The sequence below is a fragment of the Halichondria panicea genome, chromosome 4 (genome assembly GCF_963675165.1).
Source record: "Halichondria panicea chromosome 4, odHalPani1.1, whole genome shotgun sequence".
Lineage (NCBI taxonomy): Eukaryota > Metazoa > Porifera > Demospongiae > Suberitida > Halichondriidae > Halichondria > Halichondria panicea.
In genome coordinates this window covers 1,846,103-1,859,602 of record NC_087380.1, presented here as the reverse complement: position 1 = coordinate 1,859,602, position 13,500 = coordinate 1,846,103, and the positions used below count along the sequence as shown (strand labels likewise).

Below are 13,500 nucleotides of genomic sequence, written 5' to 3'. Positions count from 1 at the left end.
GTATGTCAAAACATCAGCACAGAAGGTAGCACAAGCCAAAGATATGCACAAGCCAGTTACTAATAGCAGAGATGCTAATAGCTAGCTAGCTTAGTTGTTGTAATTGTGTGGGTGTAGTGGGAAAGGAGCCCCTCCCCTCTATGTCGAGCAAGGGGACTCCCAGAACTCAGCCATGTGCATCATGCAGGTGGACCAGAGAAGAGATGTCTTTTGGCTATCTTGGTCTTGCTAGAGCGCTAGCTAGCTTTGGCTCTGCCCTGTATGAATGTGTATATATGCACAAGCCACAGAGACAACTGAAGGTGATATCTGGAGCCTAGCAAGTCCACCATGCCTAGATACCTGGCCTTAGACTATCTCTCCAAGGTGAATGGCTGCATGCTTTGGGCATGGGAGGTTGCAGTTATATTTTCAAGTTCCTTGCTTAATTTTTTAGGCAGTGGGTGATCGCCGGTGCCAACTGGAGGGGATGCTGATCACCACACCTCGTCACATGGAGATAGTGGACTCGTACATTCATCAGGGACAGCTGCCGGCCTCGTCATTGCTATGGCAACCATGGAAAAATAATCGTGAGAGATGGGGTGGTCTTGTCGTAGTCCGAAAATGAGATTAGAAGCGTCTGTTGTTGTGAAAATACCAATGTGCTTTTATTTACTTAGTGATGAATATGAATGCAATGTACTCATTTTCAATATAATAATAATTTTGGTTTGCAAATACAGGTGGTCTTTGTGTATCCATCGATTGGTTGCTTGCTTCCTATGCAGAGCCGCCAGTGGATGTGGTCATCTCGTGCTCCACTGAGACCATGGGTAAGGAGATGGCCATCCTCGTCAACTGCTACTCTCACCACTGTAATGGAGGGGGGGAGCTGGAGATGTTCAATACATCAAGGTATAATTATAGTAACTGATTTTGTAGGCTAACAGTTTCAAAAACAAAACAGTAGCCATTAATTGCAGGGTTTGGAATGATGCTAAGACTCATTAAGTTGAAGTAGAGTTACCAGTGTACAATTACAATCAGTCTTTTCAAGCCATTGCAAAAAATAGTTTGAGTCACTCTTTGTTAGCGTATCATGGAGTAGAGGTGTTTTAGTAGTACATGTCAGGTGGTATGTTGGAACCTACTCTCCTCCTTGTAGTGATTTTGATGATGTTGGCTCTGAGGTGGACCTGTTCTCTCAAGACATAGCCAGGGCCATGGGTGAGCTGGGGACGGGGAAGGACTATCCAGTGGAGACCCTCGGCAACTGGGACCTCATACTGCCTCAAGGTATATGAGGGGGTGGGGTTGGGTGGACACTTAAACTGCTTGAATGTGGTGTACTAGCAATTGAAAATGGAAATTTATAGACTGTTGATATAAAAGCAATTGTACACAATCACAATACCCTGTACAGGGGAAGAGACTTAGTCACCAGTGAGCACATCACTTACTGCCCCTCCCCTGTAGTAGTCTGCACTATACCCATAAGCCCTTGATAATACACTGTACTGGTTTCCACTACAGTTTTGTAGCATGCAAACATTTTTGCTCCATCCACACACTTCTACTAGATACAGCCTAATGTACATACCTGAGAGACACAGCTCACCATTAAACCACCACCCCCCCATAGACTCTATAGGTGTGTGTCTGATTGAGTGTCCAGAGTCCCCCAACACGACTGACACACTCCTCTCACTGCTACCAGGAGTGGAGGATCTAGCCAGAAGACTCAAGCCCAAGCTCTTACAAGACCCATTCCTTGATCAGCAGGGTCAGGCCTACTGTTATGAGAGGCTCACCAGGTGAGGGCTGTTGTGTTGTACACAGAGCACTTAGTTCTCGACCTCGTGTTTATATTTATACTGAATGTGTACAGTTATAAACAAACCCCGTATAGCAGGTTGTTTTCATATGGTGTACGTTGTATAGCATCATCCGAAAATATTCATGCGCAATAGGTTGTATGTTTGAGCTGTACGAGTATTTAGAACACTTGTTAGTTTATACGAAAATTTGCACCAACGAAAATTACCCACTGTAATATTATTAAGGTATCACTACTATTATATTTCTCTACTATTAGGTCTGACTTATCACTAGACCACTTTGAACCTGATGACCTTTCAGTGCACTCTGAACCTGGTGACCCTCCGGTGCACTCTGAACCTGATGACCCTCTAGTGGTAGTATCCCTCTCGTCCATTAGAGAGAGGTTCTCCCCCGAGTCCCTGCCAGAGAGTGTGGACACCACGGACCTTGACCCTCTGTTTGCACTGCCCCTGCCTAACGAGGGGGAGCCCCTCTTGTTACAGGCTAACGAGGTAGAGCTGCCACTCATGGAGGAGCTTGTCGACAATGAAGAGATGAAAGATGACTCTAAAGGTATTGTATTGAAGCCATATGCACACAATGGAAATTATTTTGTTATTTTTATATTTAAAAGTAAGATTGCATTTCTGTATTTATAAACTTCACTGTGTTGCTGCATAGCCACACTCACTGTGTATATGACTAGCTGTGTGCTCATACTTCCGTCCACAGACTTACTGCTGCTCATGGAGGAGATGTCTAAGAAGTCCCTCACTAAACTGCCCAGTGAGGTTGTTCCTGACCTCAGCCCTGTGACTGAGACCAGGAGTAAAGTACTGGACTTCCCCACATTCAACAACCAAGGTGAGGGCTCGTTAGCTGGCATGAGCACATGTGTCCACCTAGCTTGGAGTATGAAGTTTTGTGTAATCTCTCTAATCTCTCTGATTCAGGCACATTATTATTATTGTACGTAGCTACGTATTAGTTTTAAATGGTCCAAACTAACCCTCTTGTTCACTGTCAGATGTGAGCATTGATTCTGATGACTCTGGTATTGGCCACGCCCTCCTGGAGTCCCCCCTCCTCCCCCACAGACCACACACCCTCTCACCACTCATCAACAAGCAGCTGGCACGTCTTGAACCCATGCCCACCTCTCCAGACAGAGAAATGTGAGTATGAAAATTCTACTAATTTTCGTGTGTGGTACAATAATTATACCCACATAAAAGTATCGTGAGTCTTTTAGACCTTTGTACACCCAAATCAGTACACACTTTAGGAGAAGAATGGTTTTGTTCCCACTACATGTGTGTTTTTTTCATTGCGGTTTCCCTCCCACCCCTTTACCCCCCCCCTGTGTTGATGCATGATGCAGTGTGTTCCTGAGCCCGGGTACTGAGCTGAGGCTGAGGAGGGAAGTGTGGGAGAGGGAGACTGTGTTTGACACCATTCTGGCTCACAGAATATCCTGTGAGTTCAGCCACTAACAACAATCTGAGCATTATGTGGTACATGTAATTTAAGTTATACTTCCATCAGTAACTGTAATGTAGCTACCTTGATTACTCAGCCTCTAGATGTGTTCCATGCAACCATTACAACATTTATACTTTAGTCAGTAACCGGTTAATAAAATGTAATGTATATGATTGAATTAATTGCTCAGCCTCTAAGACTAGATGTGTTCCCAGTCCCAGCTATAAGTATTATCAGGAGTACATTAAGATCCTTATTTTAATTCTTAATGTACTCCTGGTATTATGTGTACTATCATCAGCCTCTGAGACTAGATGTGTTCCAACCATTACCAGTCCCAGGTGCAAGTATTATGTGTCAATGTGTACTATGATTGTGCTCACTGCAGGCCCAGACACAGGTGGTGGTGTAGTGGAGCGTGGGTTAGAGGTCAGTGCAGTGTCAGAGCTCATCTCGCTGCTGGAGGTCACAGAGGTCAAGATGAGTGGAGAGTGAGTCACTAGCACTAACACTGAACGTACATATGATTGCAGAGCTCTCTAACTAACTTCCTAGCAACACAACTAATAATAATACCTAGCTTTGAATTGAATGGCTTATCACTTGTAAAGATTTCAACACAATTGCAAGCTTGTACATTTTTAGTCTGACTTGTCCTTAGTCTGGGAGTCTTCTAGTAACTGCTCTGAAAAGTAGTATTGATTCTTCTATACGTATAATTCATCTTGATGCAGTAGTGAGCTTGAGTTGGACTGGGACCCTCTCTTCCAGTCCTACCATCTGATGGAGCTGGCAGAGAAGAGTCTCGTTTCCCGACATCCCCACTCTTCACACTCCCCACACACCCTCACACCTCACACACGCCCTCAAGGGAGAGAGGAGTTCTCGAAACACGTACTCAATGAAGAAGTTGCTATTGAGATACCGTTAAGTCTATCGACTGCACAAGACAGCAGTTGGAGGAACTTGGATGTGCTTGAGAGTGCGTGAGAGATTCAGAACAATTACCGTATTACTAGAATATTTTACAGATGAAAAAGAGCCAAATCAGCAGAAAAATAGACCCTTTGCGATCTAACTATTGCATTATGGCAAGGATTGTATTTATTTACCAGTACTAAGTAATTTTAATGTTGCGAATTGATCAATCCTCGCATATGTTTGATGCTCGCAAAAATTCTAGTAGCACGGTATAATTAATATTTTAATTCTGTTATTTTTGTCTTCCATAGGTCAATCGATGGATTCTCGTGTTATTGAGGAAACCCGATTGTCTCAACCATTGGCAAGTGTCCATCCAAAGGACGCAGCTTGGAACTTGCTGCTACAGTCAGCCTCCACTCGTATGAGGGAACCGTCCAATCAGATCACTCGCAGCAACAACCCACCAGCCAATACTGTTTCTAGAAGAATGTCCGATGATGTCACCAGATCAACGTCCAATGGGATCTCCCGAAAGAGCGTCCCCTCAGTGATGGACAAGTGTGATGGATTGGAAGCATTCTTAATGCTACGCTCCAAAATGACCATGTCCACTGGGGTCAAAAGGTCACTGAACGAAGAGACAGAGGGTGCTCCACATAGAAAGAAAAGTGAGAATAATTACATATAATCTGCACAGCTACATCATGATCCACTGGTACCCTTAGTTACGATTCTACATGCTATTATTAGTACCACCTTCTGTAACAAGTACAAGTATGTGTTTTGTGTTAGCTAGCAAATACTAGTGTGTAAAGTGTGACTTACAAGCTCACAAAACTTATTGTCTTGAGGAGACGATATTTTGTTTTTTTGCACTTTCACTCCACATGTGTACGTACTGTCCCACTTGTTATTTGTCCTGATTGTATCACTGTATTGTCTGTCTGTTGCCACTAGTTGTGGAGGAGCTGGGTGATGACTCTCTGATGGAACTGGAGCTCATCGAGAGAACTGCCACATCAGCATTCCTGGACGTCTGTCTGTCAGGTACAGTATATATATACTGACTACCAGAGCTCATATATTTGGCCGTGCAAGTATTAAAAGTGCTCGATTGCAACTGCTAGTGATTTGTCTGTGTAATTACTCAATGAAATGAATGTAATTATAGTTGGTCAAAAGTAATTGATAGGTACTTGCGTACATCCACAGAAGTCATAGTACATTGTGTATTGCTCTTGAATACAGGGTCTTACCTCTCCACTGTGACAAAGCTGGATGGATTGATGCGTGACCTCCGAGGGGAGCTCACCAGAGGGGGTCTTCGAGTGCCCACCAGTGGGGGGTCTCTAGACTCCCTCAAGTTCCTACTCAAGCAGCAACAGAAAGCTCTTCAGGACAACACCAACCCCTCTAAGACAGGTATACAGGATAAATTTACCCACCAGCCGTCTACCCCACTGAGCTATTGTACGTACATGTATATACAATGTATGCTTGGGCAATATTAAAGCTGTGGTAGTTGCACAATTTTTGCTATTTCTGTATTCCCATCACATGCACGTGTAATTATGTCTTCCTCCATGTGTTCAGACTACTACGTGCGTTCCTGTCAGCTGACTGCCACCCTCTACCTCACGGCCTCGGTGTACAATGCACTCGTCCATTGCAGTCTGGGAGTGGCCCTAGGTGAGGCACATCATGGCAATCTAATGCTAGAAATCAATGCTTGATAACTACTGCTATTTATGCTAGTGGCAGTCATATCGCATATACTTTTTAAATTCGAGGCCTGTACAATCTCCATTTAATCGAGGAAATAATTAAGTTAATTGCTCAAATGTATACGCATAACGTTTTCAGAGCCTTAAAACCTGCTCCAATATATTTCTAGTACATTATGAGCTACAGTGATCATTCCATCATCACCCCTCCTCTGCAGCCAAGGTGACGTCTCTGTGTGACAAGTACCAGCACGTGTTGCGTGATGGTGCTGGGGCAGTCAAGAGGGAACTGTTGGAACTGCCGCTAGTCTGTCAGACCACCCACCCCAAACTATTGGAGTTGGTTAGACTGTTGAGTGGGTGGAGGAGAGAGGGGGGCAGAGGGGAGAAGGTACGTAGGAGACTATAGTAGCAAGCTATGTGTATACAAGGATATACTGTGGGAGCATATTATACTATAGTGGCCAGTATTTTGTAACGATCGAGTACTTTCAATACCGTAAACGTTGAAATTTTCGACGCATCAAAATTTTGCACTTTCTGCACTAGGCCCACAATTCTTAAATTTCGTGCGCATAAATTTTCGTCCGTTATATTAACGTAGGTGTGGCTACCACGTACACGTACACCCACGTATATATTTAATTTCGTGCATTGAGTCCAAGGACGAAAAAAACGAAATTAAACACCCGTCGAAAATTTCAACGTTTACGGTATATAGAAGCTGATTTATACAACTGTGTTGTGGGGCACTTGTGCTTTGTGTGTGTGTTATAGGCTGTGATAGTGGTGGAGACAGAGTTCCCAACTCTCTCAGTGGAGATCCTCGATATACTGCAATCTGTGCCAGGTGAGATTCCGTGCAATATTCAGTCATAGAAACATATCTCTACTTCAATGTGACTGTGCATTCAAAGTGATTGGCTCTGGTAAAATCTCATAATAATAATAATAATGCTTTCATTTGAGCAAAGCTCCTATTATCTCCTTTCTCCACACACACGCACACACCCACACACACACACACACACACACACACACACACACACACACACACACCCACACACACACACACACTCAGATATGAAGGCGTGTGTGTTCTCAATGTTACCAGAATCCTCCCAGCTTTATCAGAGGACAGTGGAGGAAGTATTCCAGACCCACCACTGTCTGGTGGTCCCGGTGGCCAGCTTGTGCGGGGGAGAGAGCTTCCCCTGGGAAAGGGTGCGGCTACTAGTCGAGTATGAGGAACTCACAAGACCTCTGTTTGACACCTCAGCACATCAGAAGGGTGGGTATGGTTGTGGGCATACAATGTAAACGTGTAATTTTTGTGATTGTGGGGCTTTGTTACTCATTCTGAAATGAGATCCTTGGCAAAATCCCATTATTTTCATGAGGTCTTGGAAAGCCATAAAATACTACATACAAATCTACCAGGCATACAACTCTTTTCTCCATAGCACTCTTAGTAATACATTTGATAGTTGCTGCATGCTTTAACTCACTTGGTAAAATACTTTTGACTCAGATTCATTAGCTGTATGTTTCCCCACGGCACATGCAGGTGATCGTGGACCTACGGTAGCGGACAGACTCAACCTGAAGAAGTACGTCACTCTGAGAACAGTGGGAGACCTCTCGTCCAGTCTCCACCTCACAGGTGAACACTCGTTAGTGGCGGAGATTCCAGTGATTAAAGATACATCTGTGTAATGTGTGGGGGGGTTGTTCGTTAGGTAACTCTCAGGACAACCTTTCAATGATTATGTTTAGTTACAAGTTCTTATATATACATGTAGCTCATCATTTTGTGTGGATAGAGTCTTTGAGTTGTTATTTGAGAGCTCAAGTTAGTCATTCTGTTTTCACTTTCAATACTATCACACTGTGGTGTATTTGCAGAGGGTGGATATGAGGAGCTTAGTTCAGTGCAGTACACTCTGATTGCCTCGGAGAGAATTGTGACACACACACAACTACTACAGCTGCTGGAGACAAGGTGTGGACATGTACATGTAATAATCAATTCATTGATGTTGAACAGCTCTTGCAAGTGTATTCATTCTTTATTACATGTTATGTGTTTTAGTTATGTGGCAGTCAACATTCAATGGTTTTGAAAAGCTCTTTAGATTGTATGCTTAGATCACAAATGTCATCAAGACATGATCATTTTATGGCTGTTCAAAGATGCCTTACTAACAATCCCTCCTGCCCCCACACTCAGATATAACACTGTGATAATCGAGCGTGACTATTCCCCGTTGCGTCAACGCCATCGACAGCACTCGTACGCTGACCTCTTGGTTGACCCCTCCACTGGCCTCCTACTGAGACCACTCTCCAGTCTAGCCAGTGAGGCTGGGATGAGGGCCACTATCAACACTCTCACTGCCCTCTCCTTCCAACTCACCACCTGCTGGCTACTCCTCTACACTGAAGACTCTAACAGGTGGACAGGAGCATGAATAACTATCTGTAGCTGAGCTTTGATAATTCCTGGCCTTTTAATTGCGTATTAATAATGTGCTAGAAGCCTGTTACGTACATGTAGGTGTCTTGACTGTTGTTTTATTTATTCAGTGAACAGAAGATTTGTTATATATAACTAACTACAAGTGTTTCATTAACCGTTTCACTTTATAGGCTGTGGTCTCTAATTATGTACTAGTTGTGTTAGAAGGTTACTTGTATATAGGCCAGGTGACTTGGCTGTTGTCTTAGTCTTCCCCCTGCCTATGCAGCTATGCGTACGGAGGAGCCATACCGTCCAACCTGGCTCGTGTGCATGCTTCAGTGGCTCACTATTGCCCCAAGCTAGACGCCTACTCTGTACGCATCATCACGACCCCCTCCACTGACCAGCTGGCTGCCTGGGTCCGTAGGGTGGCCGAGAAGACTCATCTTAACAACACGGTATGTAGTGTACCTACTAATGTACACCTCCTCTTACATATTACAATCAAAACACTAACTAAGTCTGAAGCATAATATACAAAAAAGTCATGTAAAATGTGATTCCTCCGATAAATAAGTCATTTCCATAGGCCCTAAGCTGTCCACATTTCGAGGTTCCATTGTAGCCTTGCATACATGCAGGGATTAACCATAGGATGCCGAACCAGGACCTATATACACGTATAGACTAACTGTGTTGTGTGTGTCTAACCTATTATTTGAGCATAGGAGTGAAATACGTATGCTAGCAGGTTCTTGCTTTTGTTATGCACAATGTCAATAATTAGGCATGCATAATTATTATGTGGGTGTATGTACTGTTGTATGGCCTCATTGAATGCTGACTCAGTGGTTTTGCTAGCATGAGATGTTGTAGGTGGAAGAGTTGTCTCCTGTACCTGTTCATTTTGCTAGCCTTTGCTGTACTGGTGTACCTAGATAGTGAGGTTACCTGGAGACTCGACTCGGCAACTAATCACCGGTCGAATCAACCAATCAAGGATATCATAGGACCATCCCAACCATCTGTACTGGACAAGAGAAAATGGGAACGGTTTGAGAAATTCTCGGTGACAAAACGAAATCCTATATCACTGGAAACCGCTACTACCTTGCAAAATGACTCTAACTATCAGCATATATCCGAGAATGTTGAAATCTGTTTCAAGATGTCAGAACTGACAACGAATGTGTCCTTTCTCACGGCAGCGAAGCACAACGCACTGAAACAGTTTAATGAATATCGAAAGGTTATCCCAAGGCAATCATTACCGAGTCATGTGAGTCACTGTTGGCATGCCGATTATCAGATTTCCCGCGGCCGTGCGAGCGATAAAGTTCAAGGTCATATCGATGGATTGGAATTCAGCGATACATTACCTCAGGAGTGGTATACAGAATCAGCACTTGATATTCTAAAGAGGCAAACATTTTCAACAAGCACTGTGTGTGTACCTAACCTCTACATTATTGGTGTGCCGAAATGTGGGACAACTTTTCTTTGGTGTTTCATAAATAAAGTTTTGCGGTTCAAACTTCGAACTACAGCTGATGCAGATTACGAAAAAGAGCCTCACTTTTGGACACCTTATCAGTATGATCCCTCCCCACCAAATGCAACTAGAATAGCTAGTAGATATTTATTGAACTTTATACGCCGTAAATCTAATTTGATAGAGAAGGATATTTTGATCGATGGCAGTCCCAATATGGTCCTCGAGTGGCCGAGGTTTAGCAAGCAAGAATCTGACTTGACTAACTACTGTCTACTACCAACCACAATGTCAGAATTAATGCCAAACTCGAAATTTATAATCATTCTTAGAAATCCAGTGGACGCTCTGTACTCTGCTTTCTGGTGGTCGCTAAATTTTCTCCCCCCCAAGAATATGTCTATCGCTGTAAGACGCAAATACAAAGCACCTGAAATCTTCCACAAACGAACACTAGACAAGATAGACAAATTCAACTTGTGTATGACTGATGTCAGACATCCTGATGCGTGTGGTTTGTCAGCTGGCAATGGAGTGTCGACGTACTCCGACTGCATGGAAGGAAGAATGTATTTATTGAGCAATTGTGTGTACCACATCACTGTCCACAGGGAACCGTACCAAACTGTGCTGCATAAGACTATCTACTATCCTCATGTTGTGAAATGGTTGTCTGTTCTGCCTAGAGAGAGGCTACTGGTACTGTCCATGGAGAAACTTTTGGAACACCCATTAAAAACGGCCAAAGAAATCGTGAACTTTGTGAAACTTTCACACGATGATTCATCCCCAAAACTTGAACAGAATGTTATCGAGAATATCATGGAATCCTGTACTTCTAATCCACAACTGAATATAGACTACAAACAAAATAAACGTTTGAGAATCAGAGAAGACACAGTGGCAGTGTTGCGTGAATTCTTTAGACCGTTCAATCGCAGATTAGCCGAGTTATTGCTGGACAATCAGTTTGTGTGGTTTTAATGCATTTATTACTCTCTCTTGTAGCCTTGGTGATTTTCCCGAATGAGCCTGTTTTGATAGCTACTTTGAGTACATAACTTGAGCTACATGTAGGATTTAGCGTTTTCGCAATTAAAAGGTACACATTTTGTAGCCCTTTGAATGGCCTACCGTATAGCGGGTGTATTTCGAGAGGGTATAAACTTTTGCGGAAAGACCGTTAGAAAGGTTTTCGCAAAATAATTGTTCGCGGAATAGCAGCCTTTTTGCAGCATGCATGCATCGATAATAAATTCGTGGGTATAAATAGTCGTGGTACAGCCAAAACCACGAATGTTTATACCCTCGAAATATCCATATTTAATGAGAATAGGGTGATTGGCTTCTTAGCAGGCTTCTGTTTACTGTGCACATGTGTTCTGTGTGAAACTTAATATTTTGATATTTACTGCCAATTTTCAACAGGTGCAAGACTCAAGAGAGTGGGTGGACAGGGATTGGATTGATCCTGAAATGACAAAGGTAAGTGAAGAGTAATCTGCTTTATGCATACACCACTACACAGGTGGCTGGCATTAATTTACCACACCTGTATGTGCAGTGCCGCATAAATCACTTATATTCAATAGTGCGTGACATAAACAACTGTCTATTTTGCAGCAAGAGATGGTGCTGATTTCATTTCCCTGTCTCAACTCTTTCAGGTAAGTTTTCCATTAAAAGTTAATTATTCACCCCCTCCCCCAGTGCCCAGTGTCTGTTGAGGGTGGTGTGTCTGGGTGACCTTATCCGAATGTCTCTAGAGCAGCTCCAATATCAGTTCCCATGGTTATCGCACAAGGTTGCCAAAGTGAGCATTACGTAGGAACAACTTCTAACAAGTTCTTACTGTACCAATTAGTTAATTAGTTAGTTAGTGTACTAAGTGTACTAAGTGTACTAAGTGTACTAAGTGTACTAGGTGTGCATATATGCATAGTGATAATTGTGTGTGTTTATGTTTTTGTTTTTACAGATGTTTCACAAAATGTGCAACTCTAACGAGATCGCAGAGATAGTGGAACCTGACTCAGCATTTCTACCCAGTATGGAAGCGGCTACGGATGATGATGACGTAGTACAAGTGAATTCTTCGTATTATCCCCCTCAAACTGAAGTGGAACATTTCGAACGGAACACTCCTCTCTTAAACCATCAAGGTGACAATGACACCAGACAATTTTCTCACGATCTCGCCTTCATGGATTGTGTGGCTAATGATGAGAGGTCACTCCCACCACAGGGCAGCGATACTGTCGTTTTGAACGACTCTTTAGAAGAAGTTGAGATGGCAACTTGTGATAACAACGATAAAATATCTATATTTGGAGTCCCTAACCACGAGAGCTACACTATCAATAGGACATTTTTGAAACAGGACAACTCTTCTCAAAATAGCGAGGTTATTGACCTCACCTCTCCAGATATAAAACTTGAACACGACTCCATGAGACATAATCAATCGATTGTGGAACCTGGATACCATTTTGACTTCTCGTTTAGTGAAGGTGACCATAACACAAGTATACACAGCGAAGAAACTGGTTTGTTCTCAGATTACTTTAAACAAGAAGCACCAAAACCTCCTCATAGCAGGCCACCTGTCACAGCCGCTAACCAATCCTCTGCTGTTCGTTTGCTCTCCTCCAGCCGACAAATGCCCTCACAAAAACAGATAAAGAAATCGGTCTTAAGCAGTATTTTTAAACCATCGACTTACAGAGGTGGCCCCTCAACAAGTAGCTACAACTCTCAGTTAGGTTATGTGTCCAGCTCGATCGTGACGAATAAGGCAAGCAGTCAATTACGTACGCCTGTGAAATCTCTCGATTTGGGGTTTAGAGAACAAAATCGTTCTAAAGTGTTACTGCAATGCAACGATCGTACTATTGGGTCCAATGTAGAGAGACAGGCTGAGACTAGAGCTACCAATCGAATACAAGACGGCACTACCCTGAGCTTGTTTGGGACGGAGCCAAGCAGAAGTTTTGTCAGACATGATTCACTAGTCCCCTCCTCACACACAACCATATCTCCGCAATACAAGAGTGAGTCCCCTGATTGTGCAATACAGTACATTGCACAGCTAGTATGTATGTATGTAGTGCTATTGTTGTTAGGAGAAGATATTTGTTCTTTGTTTTTTGTTCTGGCTGACTATTTTGTAAGCACTTAACTGTGTTTGGGCCTATAGAAATGTAAATATTGTGACGTGGGGAAGATCCTTGTTCCTTGTCCTGACTGTATGTTGTAAGCACTTCACTGCATGTAATATTATTGTGTTAGGGCCTATAGCAATATAAACATTGATGTAAACACTTCCGTATGCTTTGACTAACTCTATAGTATTTAGTACTGCCACTGCTAGACTATTGTTCCTATCACTGTATGTACACAGACACCTCTTTGTTTGACTCCCCTCGAGGAAGTGTGAAGCTGAGCCCTGCTAAGAAGAAGCTGCAGCTCACGTGCCAAAGGGACCCAACTAGAACTGATGGACAGACTAAACTAGTCTTATTCTGAACTTATTATTATCATATTATCATGACTGAACAATTCCATTCATTATGGACTGTTATAGTATTATAAATGCAATTTTTAACATTTCAAAC

General features: G+C 42.9%; 1 protein-coding gene across 1 annotated transcript; it reads left to right on the top strand.

The window, feature by feature from the left end:
* Positions 1–142: 142 nt before the first annotated feature.
* Positions 143–13,499, top strand: LOC135335044 (protein shortage in chiasmata 1 ortholog-like). The gene is made up of 27 exons (XM_064530436.1): positions 143–366; positions 437–572; positions 771–897; positions 1,148–1,278; positions 1,625–1,796; positions 2,078–2,376; positions 2,536–2,667; positions 2,831–2,978; positions 3,185–3,279; positions 3,674–3,776; positions 4,020–4,267; positions 4,518–4,877; positions 5,167–5,256; positions 5,458–5,631; positions 5,803–5,898; positions 6,152–6,324; positions 6,711–6,783; positions 7,015–7,224; positions 7,501–7,596; positions 7,839–7,935; positions 8,164–8,388; positions 8,681–8,852; positions 11,315–11,371; positions 11,510–11,553; positions 11,597–11,699; positions 11,865–12,936; positions 13,287–13,499. Exons 1-27 carry the CDS (start codon positions 331–333, stop codon positions 13,409–13,411), a joined length of 4,794 nt encoding a protein of 1,597 aa, XP_064386506.1. The 5' UTR covers positions 143–330; the 3' UTR covers positions 13,412–13,499.
* Position 13,500: the final 1 nt, after the last annotated feature.